The 13245-nt window shown below is 43.2% G+C and overlaps 2 protein-coding genes across 5 annotated transcripts in view; both read right to left on the bottom strand.

Annotated features, from left to right (window-relative positions):
• LOC135548144 (rab GTPase-activating protein 1-like) overlaps positions 1-8648 on the bottom strand; it is a 137240-nt gene extending 128592 nt beyond the window's left edge. For 3 of the 4 annotated variants that reach the window (XM_064977450.1, XM_064977446.1, XM_064977449.1), the window contains exon 1: positions 5121-5567. The gene's annotated coding sequence lies outside the window, so the exon portion shown is untranslated. Of the gene's footprint in view, positions 1-5120; positions 5568-8507 lie in introns of those variants that run through there. The other variant, XM_064977447.1, reaches the window with a different exon arrangement.
• A 627-nt stretch (positions 8649-9275) lies between these two features.
• Positions 9276-13245, bottom strand: part of LOC135548146 (roquin-2-like) — a 44806-nt gene continuing 40836 nt past the window's right edge. Inside the window, exon 20 of the mRNA XM_064977452.1 lies at positions 9276-13102. Within this exon, the coding sequence (XP_064833524.1) occupies positions 12964-13102 (139 nt within the window). The 3' untranslated portion in view covers positions 9276-12963. The remainder of the gene's footprint in view (positions 13103-13245) is intronic.

Below are 13245 nucleotides of genomic sequence, written 5' to 3' on the forward strand. Positions count from 1 at the left end.
GTCCAAACTTTTGACTGGTACTGTATGTGTGCTCTCTAAGGTCAGTCAGTGAACGCCGTAATAGGAAAACTGCCAGGGCACTACAACATTCACAAATTGCACCTTTTGCATTCTACTATTACAACTCTCAACAGCAGAAAGTTGAAAGCCTGAATGAGTTCCTAAAAAAAAAAAAAGTAATTATTTTTAAGTCGGGACCCGCAGTCCGTATTGATCCGGTTCTGGGTCCGAGACCGCGGTCCGTATTGATCCGGTTCTGGGTCCGAGACCGCGGTCCGTATTGATCCGGTTCTGGGTCCGAGACCGCGGTCCGTATTGATCCGGTTCTGGGTCTAGAGTGCGGTCTGTCACTCGCGTGATGTATTGTTGTCTCTACCTTCTTGCCCTTTGTGCTGTTCTCTGTGACCAACCATGTTTGTACCCCGTTTAGTGCTGCTGCCATGTTGTGCTGCTGCCATGTTGTGCTGCTGCCATGTTGTGCTGCTGCCATGTTGTGCTGCTGCCATGTTGTGCTGCTGCCATGTTGTGCTGCTGCCATGTTGTACTGCTGCCATGTTGTACTGCTGCCATGTGTTGCTATCATGTTATTGTCATGTTGTGTTGTGTTGCTACCAAGCTATGTTGTCATCTTAGGTCTCTCTTTATGTAGTGTTGTCTCTCTTGTCGTGATGTGTGTTTTGTCCTATATTTTTAACACCCCATCACATGATCCCTCTGACCCCCTATCACAACAGGGCTGTGACTGTAATACCTAAGCTAACCAATACAAATATTTAATTGACCAGCAAGGAATTATTGCCCCAAATATATTCAAATACTTGGCCTACATGCTAATTTGCTGGTCACACAACTTAACTACCACTTTCAAAGATCCCCAGTGAACTGAACCACATTCCTCTGAGTCTGGTAGCTAATGAAGGCCTAATGAAAGCCATGTGGTGTTTGAAAGGAGCCTTTTCTCACACAGCCTGCCAGGTTATCATGGCTGCTGATTTCTCTAGCAGGAAGAGGGGAGGAGGTAGAGAGAGAGATGCCAGCTACACGTAAAGGAGAATGGAGGGAAACAGAGCAGAGAAAGAGAAGGGATGTAACAGAAAGAAAAGCGCACCAGAAGGTTTTGGCGGAGGGTCAAGAACCATACAGCAAGCTATACCTGGATCCTTCCCAACAATGGAGGAATAAGAGGAACAAACATGGGAGCAGTTCACACAAAGGCAACGGCTCGGTGCTTCACAGTATGTCAATAACACAATCAAATCCAACAGGGGGCAATTCCATGGTAACAGAGTGACACTGACACTTTAAAATGTATGTCAAACAAAAAACAATGATTGCAAAGTTAAACCAACCATATAACTCTATACACAAGGACTATATTGAACAAATTCCACAAAAACACATTTACTGAAAGAACAGTGCAGATGCAAAGTATTTCAACTGAATGACGGCACAAACAGCACAAACCATCATTCTGGATTGAACAGGTGACGGGTAAAGAAATACATGGTTGGGGTTTTAATCCTGAGCTGTTGAGACTCCTTTCTTGAATTTAGCCAAATTTGACACAGCTTTGGTTTTCTAGGACAGCTAGGGAGCTGGTCATATGGCATTTTAGGGCCATCGTGTCACATGACATCGCTTTTAACCTTTATTTTGAACCTTTCCAGAAATTAGAATTACACCAACAATGAAAGCAATTGTCTGAGGATGATGCTGGACCATCGGATATAAAAAGTAAAAGGGAACAGTTCAGTCACAAGTTATGTGACATGATTGTCTTGGACACAAGGCTCGAAGCATAACCACCTCTAACCAACCACATTGTTACATCATAGACCCTGACAACATTTCCTTCAACATGAACACAAATTGGCTCGGTGCCTACTAATTTTCAAGTCACATACATTGACACAGAGATGTCAAAGATTTTAATAACTAACCCAAAATAGACCAGAGCCTGTCGTTTCCAATTGGAGCAAATTTATCAAAGTGGGCAGAACAAACAAGGAGGTGGGCAGAGCCAAGCACAAGCTAGTGAGATTCTATTGGCGCATTCTAGCATTTAATTGCATATTTCCATTAGGGAACGCCTACTCTAAAGTTTGCGTGTGCAATAACTCAATTCGTCCTGGCACTTTGGGTGAAGTCTACAAAACGGAGCCCACTGTTTGTTATAGTTTTGGAAACATAAAACTGTACGGACAACAAATGTTTCATCAATGAGAAAATTAGCAGAATGTTGGGAGAAATCCATCTCACTCCATCTTTTCCCACTGCCAGACACTGGGCTTCCTCTCATCACCATATCTGGTAGTGAGTGGAAACGCCAAACGGATGCTTCACATTTATACATCGAGTGAAATATCAGTGGCGATATTGTAGATGCACCCAGGCAGAAATTCAACACACACAGTATATGTTTGTTTATTAAAATCTCCATTAGCTTTTACGGAAGCAGCAGCTACTCTTCCTGGGGTCCAACTATGGGACAGTTAGACAGTCACATGCATGAACGGACAATCAGACTGGAACACACAATACACTGGCTGAAACTGAATAAACAAACCACTAACGGTTGCACTGACATATTCACACAAGAAGACGTTGTTTCATGTTGCCGTCTCACACCCTGACACCCTGCTCTGTTCCCCTGCTCCCAGCTCCTTATAAAGGCTGTTTTGTCAAGGCTTTCCCTCTCCCTCTCTGAACTGAAACACAAGCTGCTGATGTTTCCTCCCTCTGTCTCTTGCCTCCGTCTCTCCCCTACATCTATCTCTCTCTCTCTCTCCGTCTCACTCTCACATCCATATATGGGAAGAAAGCAAATGGGGGTTGTTCTGATTGCCAAGCTGATGCATCAAGAACCAGTTGTCTTCTGTTCTGTAGGCTTAGCTGTTGTCATGTCAGTTGTGTCTCACCATGACAACACCATCTATCTATCCCTCCAGAGAGACCATGTTAAGATTTCTAGATGTTAAACATATTGACAAAGATGACTGTGTGGGCTGATAATAAAGCCTCTCAGTGGTCATCAGTCAGTGTATTCGAGAAGTTCGGCTAGGGTCTGCTTTGCTCACTGTTCAGCTGCTGGAGTAGTTTGGTTACTAAAGTTCGGCTAATCAGCTGCCACTGCCTTTCAACAGTCGTCAGCTGTGTCTTCAGTCCCGACGTTGCAGGGGGACTCTATCTCTTTGTGCCCTTGTCTGTCACTCTCCCTACAGCTGAACTGGCTGCTTTAAGGCCTTCCAGGCCAGCTGAGCTCTCCTCCTCTAAGTGCCTCTCATCTCACTAAAGATAGACTGGGACTGTGAGCAGTCAGGCTTGCATATTTGCTAGTTTCAACCACATTTACAGCAGTGATTTCAAAGACAGTGAGAAAAAGAAAGCGAGAGAGACACAGACAGAGAGACACCGTGGTTACAGTTGAGCTTGGGACAGTCAAGTCACGAGTGGCAAGGCACAAAAGAAAGAGAGGAGGGGGAGAGAAAGAGAGAGGCAGAGAGAGACAGTGACAGTCACTGAATCACATTGTGCCGGTAATGATAACCATCTCATTTTGAACCTAGAGAACTCAGCCACATGCACAAGCTTGACTGGCTTAGGGTGATTTCTGGCTATTCATAAAAGACATCCTACACACACAGTTTCCCATCATAAGCTACTAAACTGTATTATGTGGAAGACTGAGAAACTGCATGAAGATCTGTACTCATATATGTATGTGTTGGCGTGGCCGACACTCTTTCCATGTAAGAAAGGTTGCATAATACAATCAATCAATGAACAGCACATGCCAACACTGACACTCCCTTCCCATAGCTGAAAGACTAGGTGGTGTGCTCAGCTCCTTCAGGGGTACAGTAACAGCACACACACTATTTGTCTGTCTGCATAGAGAACAAGGACAGGTGTCTTATATCCACACAGGTGACATCCTGCAGGCAAACACCTGACTACCTTGTTCAGCAGGTACAATTAGCCCAGAGTGCCACCTGTGAAAGTTCTCTGGGGAAAGCCTTGTCCTGTCATGACCTGACTCCTGTCCATGCCTGGCTGTCAACAGATGCCACTGCTAGGCTGACTAGACAAGGGGGGTAACAATGCAACAACAGTAAGGCCTGTCTATACCTGAAGTAACACAATTTAAGGCAACATACCAGCTATTAATTTGCACAAAGGAAAATTACTGAAATTCTGCAGCCGGGTATATTATTCAAAACACCTGCACACAGTCATCAACAACTCCACCAAACACTGATCAAATACCACTTTAGGAAAGAGCTTTCCTCCACTGGGGCTCCCGAAGCAGGTTTTTATGCAAATATTTGAATATAGTTCAGGATAATGGGGAGGAGGGTGCGTGACAAGCTGCATAGTTGTTTTGTCGACTGCTGCTTGTATTTCAGATGAGTGAACAAACCTCACCTGGTCTGGCTACGTTGCCATGACTACCGCTATGCGGGTACCCTGATGTAATTTGTTAGTCATCAGGGGGCCACCAGCTAGCTGGCTAACTATTCATCTGCCAATGCCGATTAGGGAATTTAATACCAAGCAACTAGCTAAAGTAGCTATCTTTTAAGTCCCCTTCATTTGTAAATAACGCAAACTTAATGTTAGCACGATTATTTGATCTGCAAACAAATAACGTTAGCTAAACATCAATCTAACACACGATTGAGTGCAATAAACTGTACAGTAGTTGCCTGGGTAGAGCTAAATTAACCAGCTAACGTAGATAGTCACCGAGAAAAACAACCATCATTACCTCAAGTTAGCAGATGGCCCCGCTAGCCTAGCTGACGCGTTAGCTACCAAACTCTGCTTTCTCCTGCCTACTTAAGTCGAAGGAAGACTAACGTTATATATCTAACTATCTTACGTTACTGACTAGCTACTGTCTAGTTTGGACATAAATATAACTAAATCTGTGATAAAACCTTTCGCAAAAATTGGCCTTCATAGTGATGCACAAGCCTTGAACATTGACGTTCGTCCAGCAGCCCACTGCACTGTCGGAGCTTGCAATCTCACAGACGCATGAGCTTCAAATTATCCTGTTCAAAGGAGACAACATATTTATTGAAAACAAATATGCATGTAAGTGTCAAATATCTTACCTTTGTCCATCATTGTGTTTTATTCCAAAGACGGTTGGCATAACATTGCACAAGTTAGCTTGCTACTTCTGCAACAGCATTCCTTCTGTAAACAGAACCCAAACCCCACTGTAACGGCGCATGCGCAGCACAATGCCCTGGTTGTCAAAGTGTAGCCGTGCAAAATAATTTACAAACAAAAGTCTATATGAGAAAATTAAGAGGCACTGAGTGTCTGAGAAAAATCGAATGGAATGTCAAATAAGTATTCTGCATAGGATTCAGGCATACCAGTAATGACACCGTGAACAGTGCATCACCAGAAAATGTGGATGATGAACATATGGTTCTTCTTCTTCTATGATATCATGGCGGTCTGCAAACAAACGTTTAAAGTGCATGTCGCCACCTACTGTGCTGGAATGTACGATCAATCAACTTCTACCACACCCATTAAACGTTATCTACAATCAGGTATTCCCAAACTGGGGTCTGCCAAATAAAAATATGATTCACATAAAACATTTATTTTACAAAAAGAATAAAATAAAATGAAACCATCGAGTGTTCTGCGAAATATTAACACAATGTCAAATACAGGGAGCCAAGTCAAATAATTAACATCCAATCACATTATCCGTTACTTTGCAGCGGGAATTCCACGAACGTATGTTGCCAAATGTAGCTGCTGCTCATTCCGTTTGCTCGAAAATTGATGAATGGTTAAAAACAGTTAGGCCCGCGTCCATAGAGACTCATACCAGCTCTACTGGTCGTACTGCTACTACCAGCAGTACTACACCTGTACCTGTCGACGACACAAGTTGATCTTCTTCCACGAGCACATCCACGCATAGCATCAGTAATTCTACATTTGTTGTTAGCCCAGCTAGCATGGACACTTACAGTTGTGAATCTGATGCAGCGAAGAGCTATCCGGGAAAGCAATGAACAACAGACAGGGACGTTGGACCATCGAAGAGGCGCAAATATAATGAGTACTACATTGATTTGGGGTTCATTTATATTGGGAGTAGTGCCTTTCCTCGGCCAAGTACTATCTCACTACTCGATGAAACCTTCAATCTGCGCATACATTTAGAAACAAAACATGCCAATTTGAAAAATAAGCCCCAGGAGTTTTTTGAGCGAAAATTAAGACGAATTTTGAGTAGTAACACATGTATAAAACCAACATATACCATTAATAAGAAGGGTCTCGGAAGCGTCTTATATGGTGAGCTACCGTGTGGCTAGGACAGGCAAGCCCCATACTATTGTAGAGAAGTTTTCCTGCTGCCATGGATATGGCTGGGACAATGATGGCAGAAAAGGCAACAACAAAAAACAATACAGACAATGCCTTCATCAAACCAACACTGTTTCACGAAGCATCGGTGACACAACAGGATATGTTTTGAAACAATTACTACTTTGCATACAAGCTAGTGAATTCTATGCTTTACAGCTGGATGAGTCAGACGTGGCGGGCCTGGCACAGCTCCTGATATATTTAAGGAGGGTCAATTAAGGAAGAAATCCTCTTCTGTAAACCAGGATAACAGGAGGGGATATTTTTAAAGTACTGGACAGCTTTGTGACATCAAATGGACTTTGGTGGTCAAGATGTGTTGGTGTCTGTACTGATGGCGCAAAAGCAATGACAGGGAGACATAGTGGAGTGGTAACGCGCCTGAAAGCAGTTGCTCCCGACATCACTTGGGTTCACTGCAGCATCCACCGAAAGGCTCTTTCTGCCAAGGGAATGCCTGACAGCTTGAAAGATGTTTTGGACACTAGAGGGGAAAATGGATAACTTTGTTAAAGCAAGGCCCCTGAACTCTTGTGTATTTTCTGCACTCTGCAATGATATGGGCAAATCTATGTATGTGTGTGTTTAAGTATGTATATATATACACATGGGGCGGCAGGGTAGCCTAGTGGTTAGAGCGTTGGACTAGTAACCGGAAGGTTGTGAGTTCAAACCCCGAGCTGACAAGGTACAAATCTGTCGTTCTGCCCCTGAACAGGAAGTTAACCCACTGTTCCCAGGCCGTCATTGAAAATAAGAATTTGTTCTTAACTGACTTGCCTGGTTAAATAAAGGTAAAATTAAAAAAAAAAAAAAGATTTTCTATGGGGTTGAGATCTTGAGACTGGCTAGGCCACTCCAGGACCTTGAAATGCTTCTTACGAAGCCACTCCTTTGTTGCCCGGGTGGTGTGTTTGGGATCATTGTCATGCTGAAAGACCCAGCCACGTTTCATCTTCAATGTCCTTGCTGATGGAAGGAGGTTTTCACTCAAAATCTCACGATACATGGCCCCATTCATTCTTTCCTTTACACGGATCAGTCGTCCTGGTCCCTTTGCAGAAAAACAGCCCCAAACAGGTGCCATTAATACAGGTAACGAGTGGAGGACAGAGGAGCCTCTTAAAGAAGAAGATACGGGTCTGTGAGAGCCAGAAATCTTGCTTGTTTGTAGGTGACCAAATACTTATTTCCACCATAATTTGCAAATAAATTCATTAAAAATCCTACAATGTGATTTTCTGGAGAGAGAAAAAATCTCATTTTGTCTGTCATAGTTGAAGTGTACCTATGATGAAAATTATAGGCCTCTCATCTTTTTAAGTGGGAGAACTTGCACAATTGGTGGCTGACTAAATACTTTTTTGCCCCACTGTACATCCATGATCCATCAGTCTGCACTGTAGTTCTACCAATCTGTTTTCAGGCCTCTTCATATGATACATCATGACTGATCCTGTATCTCTAGCCTCTCTGTTGTTGGCATCCACCAAAAGCTGCTCTGTGTTTTGCCCTATAATTACATCACTTAACCTTCAAATTGCTTCCACATTCACCATAATCATGTTCCCCTACACACTTGGCACATCTTGTCTTTCCTTTACTCTGAGCAGCTACATGTCCCATTCTTTAGGCATTTAAAACACCACAGTGCATATGGGACAAATTCTCTAACATTGAAACTAAGGAAGACTTTCTCAAACCTCGGCATCACTGATAAGCTTTCACTTGTTTGACCCTCTTTCCTACTGATTAACCTTTTGGCCTCAATCACTCTGCCTTCCTTCCCATTCTCTTTAATATCAACTGTGGACGTAGATATCGGGACCCCAGTGAAGACCCCTCAATCTAGCATTATCACCAGGGACATGGCTTTTAATCTTCTTCCCATTAAGCTTTTCCACTTTCAGAATCTCCTCTTGCTGAACCTGTCTACCACACAATGTTAACAATCTACCATTTCCAATGAGACAAGCTCATTTCACTTCACCGACCTCTTTCTCTATGGCATTAGTTAGTTGGATAGGGTGTGAGGCCCTGTGGTCTCATCAAACACCACTTTCCACTCCAACACATCACTACAATTTGCTTCCTACCTTGGCCCTCTTTATGCTTTCTTTACTAGACGCTCCACTGCTTTCTGCATCATGATCTCTCTTCTTCCTATGTCTTTCCACTACCGAGCATTCTGGTCCTTGACCCTCATCCTCCCGCTCCGTACCATCAGACACATATTGTTCTCATTCCAGCACAGCTGTTGCTTCACCATCTCTTTCTGCATTTCCTCTCACATTCCCCTCTGAACATATGGTTCTTGTTGCAAATTGGTGTAACTCCCCTCCGCCATCAAAACCCTGAGGAAACATTGTATCAGAATCTAAATTCAGGTTCGGCAACATCATGGTAAAGGCCATGTAACGCTAGTTCTTCCTGTCAAGGCTTGTTTCATCATGTTCCTGGACTAAAGAGTGTGAAATGTTACCTCAGAAAACTCTGTATCTACCTCTGGTATATTCTGTTGAAATAGAGCTGGAGGGGAAGTGTGTACAATAGGAAATCGTAGCAATAGTCACAGGCAGCCCACCAGGGGGAGCCATTCACACTTGTTCTGAAGCTTTATGAATATTTAACCTTTTATTTATTAACTAGTCCAGTCAATTAAGATACAATTCTTATTTACAATTGTGCACACCCAATGGGACTCCCAATCACAGCCAGATGTGATACAGCCTGGAATCGAACCAGGGTGTCTGTAATGATGCCTCTCGCACTGAGATGCCGTGTCTTAGACCGCTGTGCCTCTTGGGAGCCCAGAATATGGGCCCAGATCTGAAGTCCTCTAAGCAGTTGAGACAGGACACATATTTTGTGTTTGTTTTTCATTTATTGTAGCATGCAAAGTTTCAGGTACTGACATCTCCCTCTGATTTCACAGGTCTGCCTGGTCCATCAAAAAAGTATCGGAGTATTCTGCTTGGCCAAGCTGTCAGTGCAGGAGCAAATAGCACACAAAGACAACCAACAGGTCAGGCAGTTGGCAGGTCACATCTGAACACAATCAATACTTCAAACTAAGAATACGGTTCAGGGTATTGCCTTGCAATGCAGGGAAACCTTTCACAAAGTGATATTTCAAATGAAATAAATGGAATACATATTATTCATTTAGACATTTTTTTATGCTGTCTCAGCCAGTTTCATCATTCTGAAACCTTTATTTGTCCCTCTATATCAGTATTTATTGAAATATCTGATTACATTTTGTTGTATAAACGAGCAGTTAGTCCATCTAACGATGGTGCCAGCCGTGTACAATAATAATGGATGTGTGCACCGTCTTGTATTTCATTTACATTTCAATCCAACAATAGATTTGCTAAGAAAATGTCTAATACAGACATAAATATTCAAACATCAGTTCCGTCATAGTTGTACAATTGACAAACAGGCAAATGTTTTCACCTTACAAGACCATCCTCGGCTAACTTTGACTATTCAGAAAATGTTCAAAATTCAACTGAAGAAGCAGACTTGACTTATCCAGAGTGAAGTACTACAACTCAACCAATGATGGTAGTAAGTAATAATACATAGATCGTTATCAATAATAAAGCACTTCAGAAGCAGTAAACAGTCAGATGCTGCAGTCAGATGCTGCAGTGATGCTGCAGTCAGATGCTGCAGGCAGGCTAAAATACTTGGCGTGGCCACACAGTGGGCATGTGCAGAACACTTACATCGCTGGGTGTGTTGTATCACAACTACAGAATCATGTACTTCCTCCTTCGCCATGACAACAAGAGGGACTAGCATGCATGACCTGGGGGCACTGGCTGGATAGTGGGTAGTAAGAACATCTTGCAATGATGACGTGGAAAGTGCAGTGCGATCAGATCATTACACCAGTGAGTCATTAGACAGGCACTGGAACACTCTGGGAACTCTACCTACATAACTGTTCTTAAATGTGCCCATTCCCTTCCCAACTGGGTAATACTATACTAATACTAACACATTATAGCAAATTATAAATCCCTCCTTAGCGCATTTATGTGGTGAAAAGTTACATTAAACTATATTCATTAATGTAAATATTTGCACTCATGACCCATAATATTCAGTGCTGAAGATGTGTTCAGGGGTGTAATCATTAGCCAAACAGTTGCAAAATATTACGTTTTGCAACTAAAATGAGAGTTTCTATTGTACAAATTCAGGTCTGTCCCTCCTCGTTTGGTTCCGTTTGCTTCCTGCAACAGAATCAGCGTAATGAGTAAACCCTTTATCAGTAGCTTAGCAACATAAATCCTCCATCACTAAGGGCTGCAGAGACTAGGCTCTAGCACTCCCTGCTGGAACACATCTAAACTACAGGAGCCAGATAGATTGGTCTAGAATCACAACACTACCCTTGAACTTGACCAGGTTCTAAACCTTAGACTCCCTGGTCCTGCCCACATCTTATACCCAAAGGCCCCCATCCCCTAAAGGGCCCTGTCCACCATTAGACAACAATGGACTCCGCTGATTGATTGTACACAATATGCCACTAAGACAATTTCTTAAGTCAAAGTCTGAAACAGGAACAGAAGAGCAACAGAAATACAGTAGCCTGTCAGTAATGCTTAGAGAATGGATATACTGTATGACTATATATGTATGGGGCAGTCCTTAAGAATTATCAATCACTGGTCAAGTTGTCTCACTTAGCCTGTCTGCTTCCTTTCAGACCGTAACAAAATAAACCCTATTATAAATAGGAGAGTTTATCTAAGTGCTGCAAGTTAACACATAGCGTCACCCGAATATCTTCACCCCCAAAGGCAGGAGAAGACAGCAAAACAGAACATTCAGTGCACAAAACTGCAGTAAAATAACACGGACCCTTTTAGGCCAATGCATGACCCTCGGTAGCGATCACATAATGACGATGGTCTGTATTCGTTAGACCGTTAACCAGCAGTGAAAAGACTGCTCGAAACATGAATATAGAGACAGACTGATGGATCGGTTTCATTTCTTCCCAAAAAATGACGACCAACAACGAAACAAAACAGAGATCCCGATACACAATACTTTGACAAACAACTTCACGGAAGTTAGCAATGCTTCAAAGAAAATAACAAAACTTTAGTGAAAAGTTTGAACAGGGACAGAACTAAACAAAGACAGCATGAGGCAACACAATAATCACCTGGTGGTTTGTTGACAATCTGTCATAGTAAACACAGGTTATGAGTTTGATACACAGAACCAAAAAGAGCTGCAACAACCAGTTTACATTGTGAGTATATGTCATGTGATTACAGTGTACAGATATCTGTAAGTATGACGTATCATTTCATCACAGCAGATCACTATAATTCAATCCCTGGCTGCAGTTGCACAGAGGATGGCAATACATGATGGTGCCAGAACCACTGAATACTGAAATCTGTTGAATATATCAAGGATTGTTGATACATGTTTTACTATTTGCTGTTAACGTATTAACCCCATGGTGGAGACTAAATATGAAGAGATATTTTACCAACATAACTAAAAGGCCACAGTTGTGCATACACGTGAGTGCCGTGACATCGGATTGATCGTCATCGTCTTGAATCTCATCTATGAAATGCTTGAGACCAACAAATGACACGTCACACAGGATAACACGGCCAAGCCTTAGGAACCTTTGATAGGCTACTACAATGTCTAAAGTAGATGGGAGTTTGGACTAGAGCGACATCTAGTATTGGTATCCTCCATCTCTTCCTGTTCATCGTCCTCTTTTAAGACCTACAAACCCTGTTCAATTAGCGCTATTTTTTCAAAGTAAAGACTTTGAATTTTTCGAGAGGCAAATATCCTTCCTATGACTACAAATGCATAGTAATGTGCTGTTATTGTCATCAGCTCAATGTCAACAGATGCTGATCGCATACACACACACCATAGTGCTGAACACCTTTGTTACCTTGGAAACATTGTAGAACTAACAAAAAGAAAACTATTGGATGCCATGTGAAGCATGATAAACACCATAATCCCCATCATTATAGGAAGTGGAGAGCGAGCAGCACACCCAAACAAACACTTGATCAAAAAAAGACCCTGCCAAGATGAGAAAAGAGTAAATGCGACGCAGGCTACTGGTGTGTGTGTGTGTGTGTGTGTCTGAACTATACACCTCTCTTTGTCATGTTTGAAACAACACTACCTGTGGTCTAAAGTAGCATACTGTATATAATATGCCCTCAGACTGGTGATATTAGTGGGGTGAAACCTTATCGCTGTCTGATGATACAGGCCTATACAACCCTAAGATGTTACTGTGACAGCAGGTGTAGGAGCTGTGTAGCGCTGGGCCGGTACCACCGCTTCGGGACCACTGCTCGGGGCCACCGGCCGGGACCACCTTCGGGACCACCGGCCGGGACCACCTTCGGGACCACCTTCGGGACCACCTTCGGGACCACCGGCCGGGACCACCTTCGGGACCCCCGGCCGGGACCACCTTCGGGACCACCTTCGGGACCCCCAGGCGTGGCGGTTGGTGTGTTTGCCCTCTCAGTTCCCGTTCAGCAGCATCTCAGGACCTGTGTTAGGGCAAGGGCCCATGTCCCCCAGTCTCAGAGGGCCGGTCCTCATCATCAGCTTCCCCACGCTGAGGCCTCCTGAGCCCAGACCTCCAGGGGAGAGAGACCTCCTGGAACACAGATGCAGTATGAGCTCTGATTAGTAACCACTGAGTAGAAGAGATCTCTGCCTTTATAGTCCTTGTCAGAAATAGAGAAGCTGCAGTAAGGGAACAGTTGTTTATTTTATGCTGCACTTACTCACCCAAGTGTA

The sequence above is a fragment of the Oncorhynchus masou genome, chromosome 11, assembly GCF_036934945.1.
Source record: "Oncorhynchus masou masou isolate Uvic2021 chromosome 11, UVic_Omas_1.1, whole genome shotgun sequence".
Classification (NCBI taxonomy): Eukaryota; Metazoa; Chordata; class Actinopteri; order Salmoniformes; family Salmonidae; genus Oncorhynchus; species Oncorhynchus masou.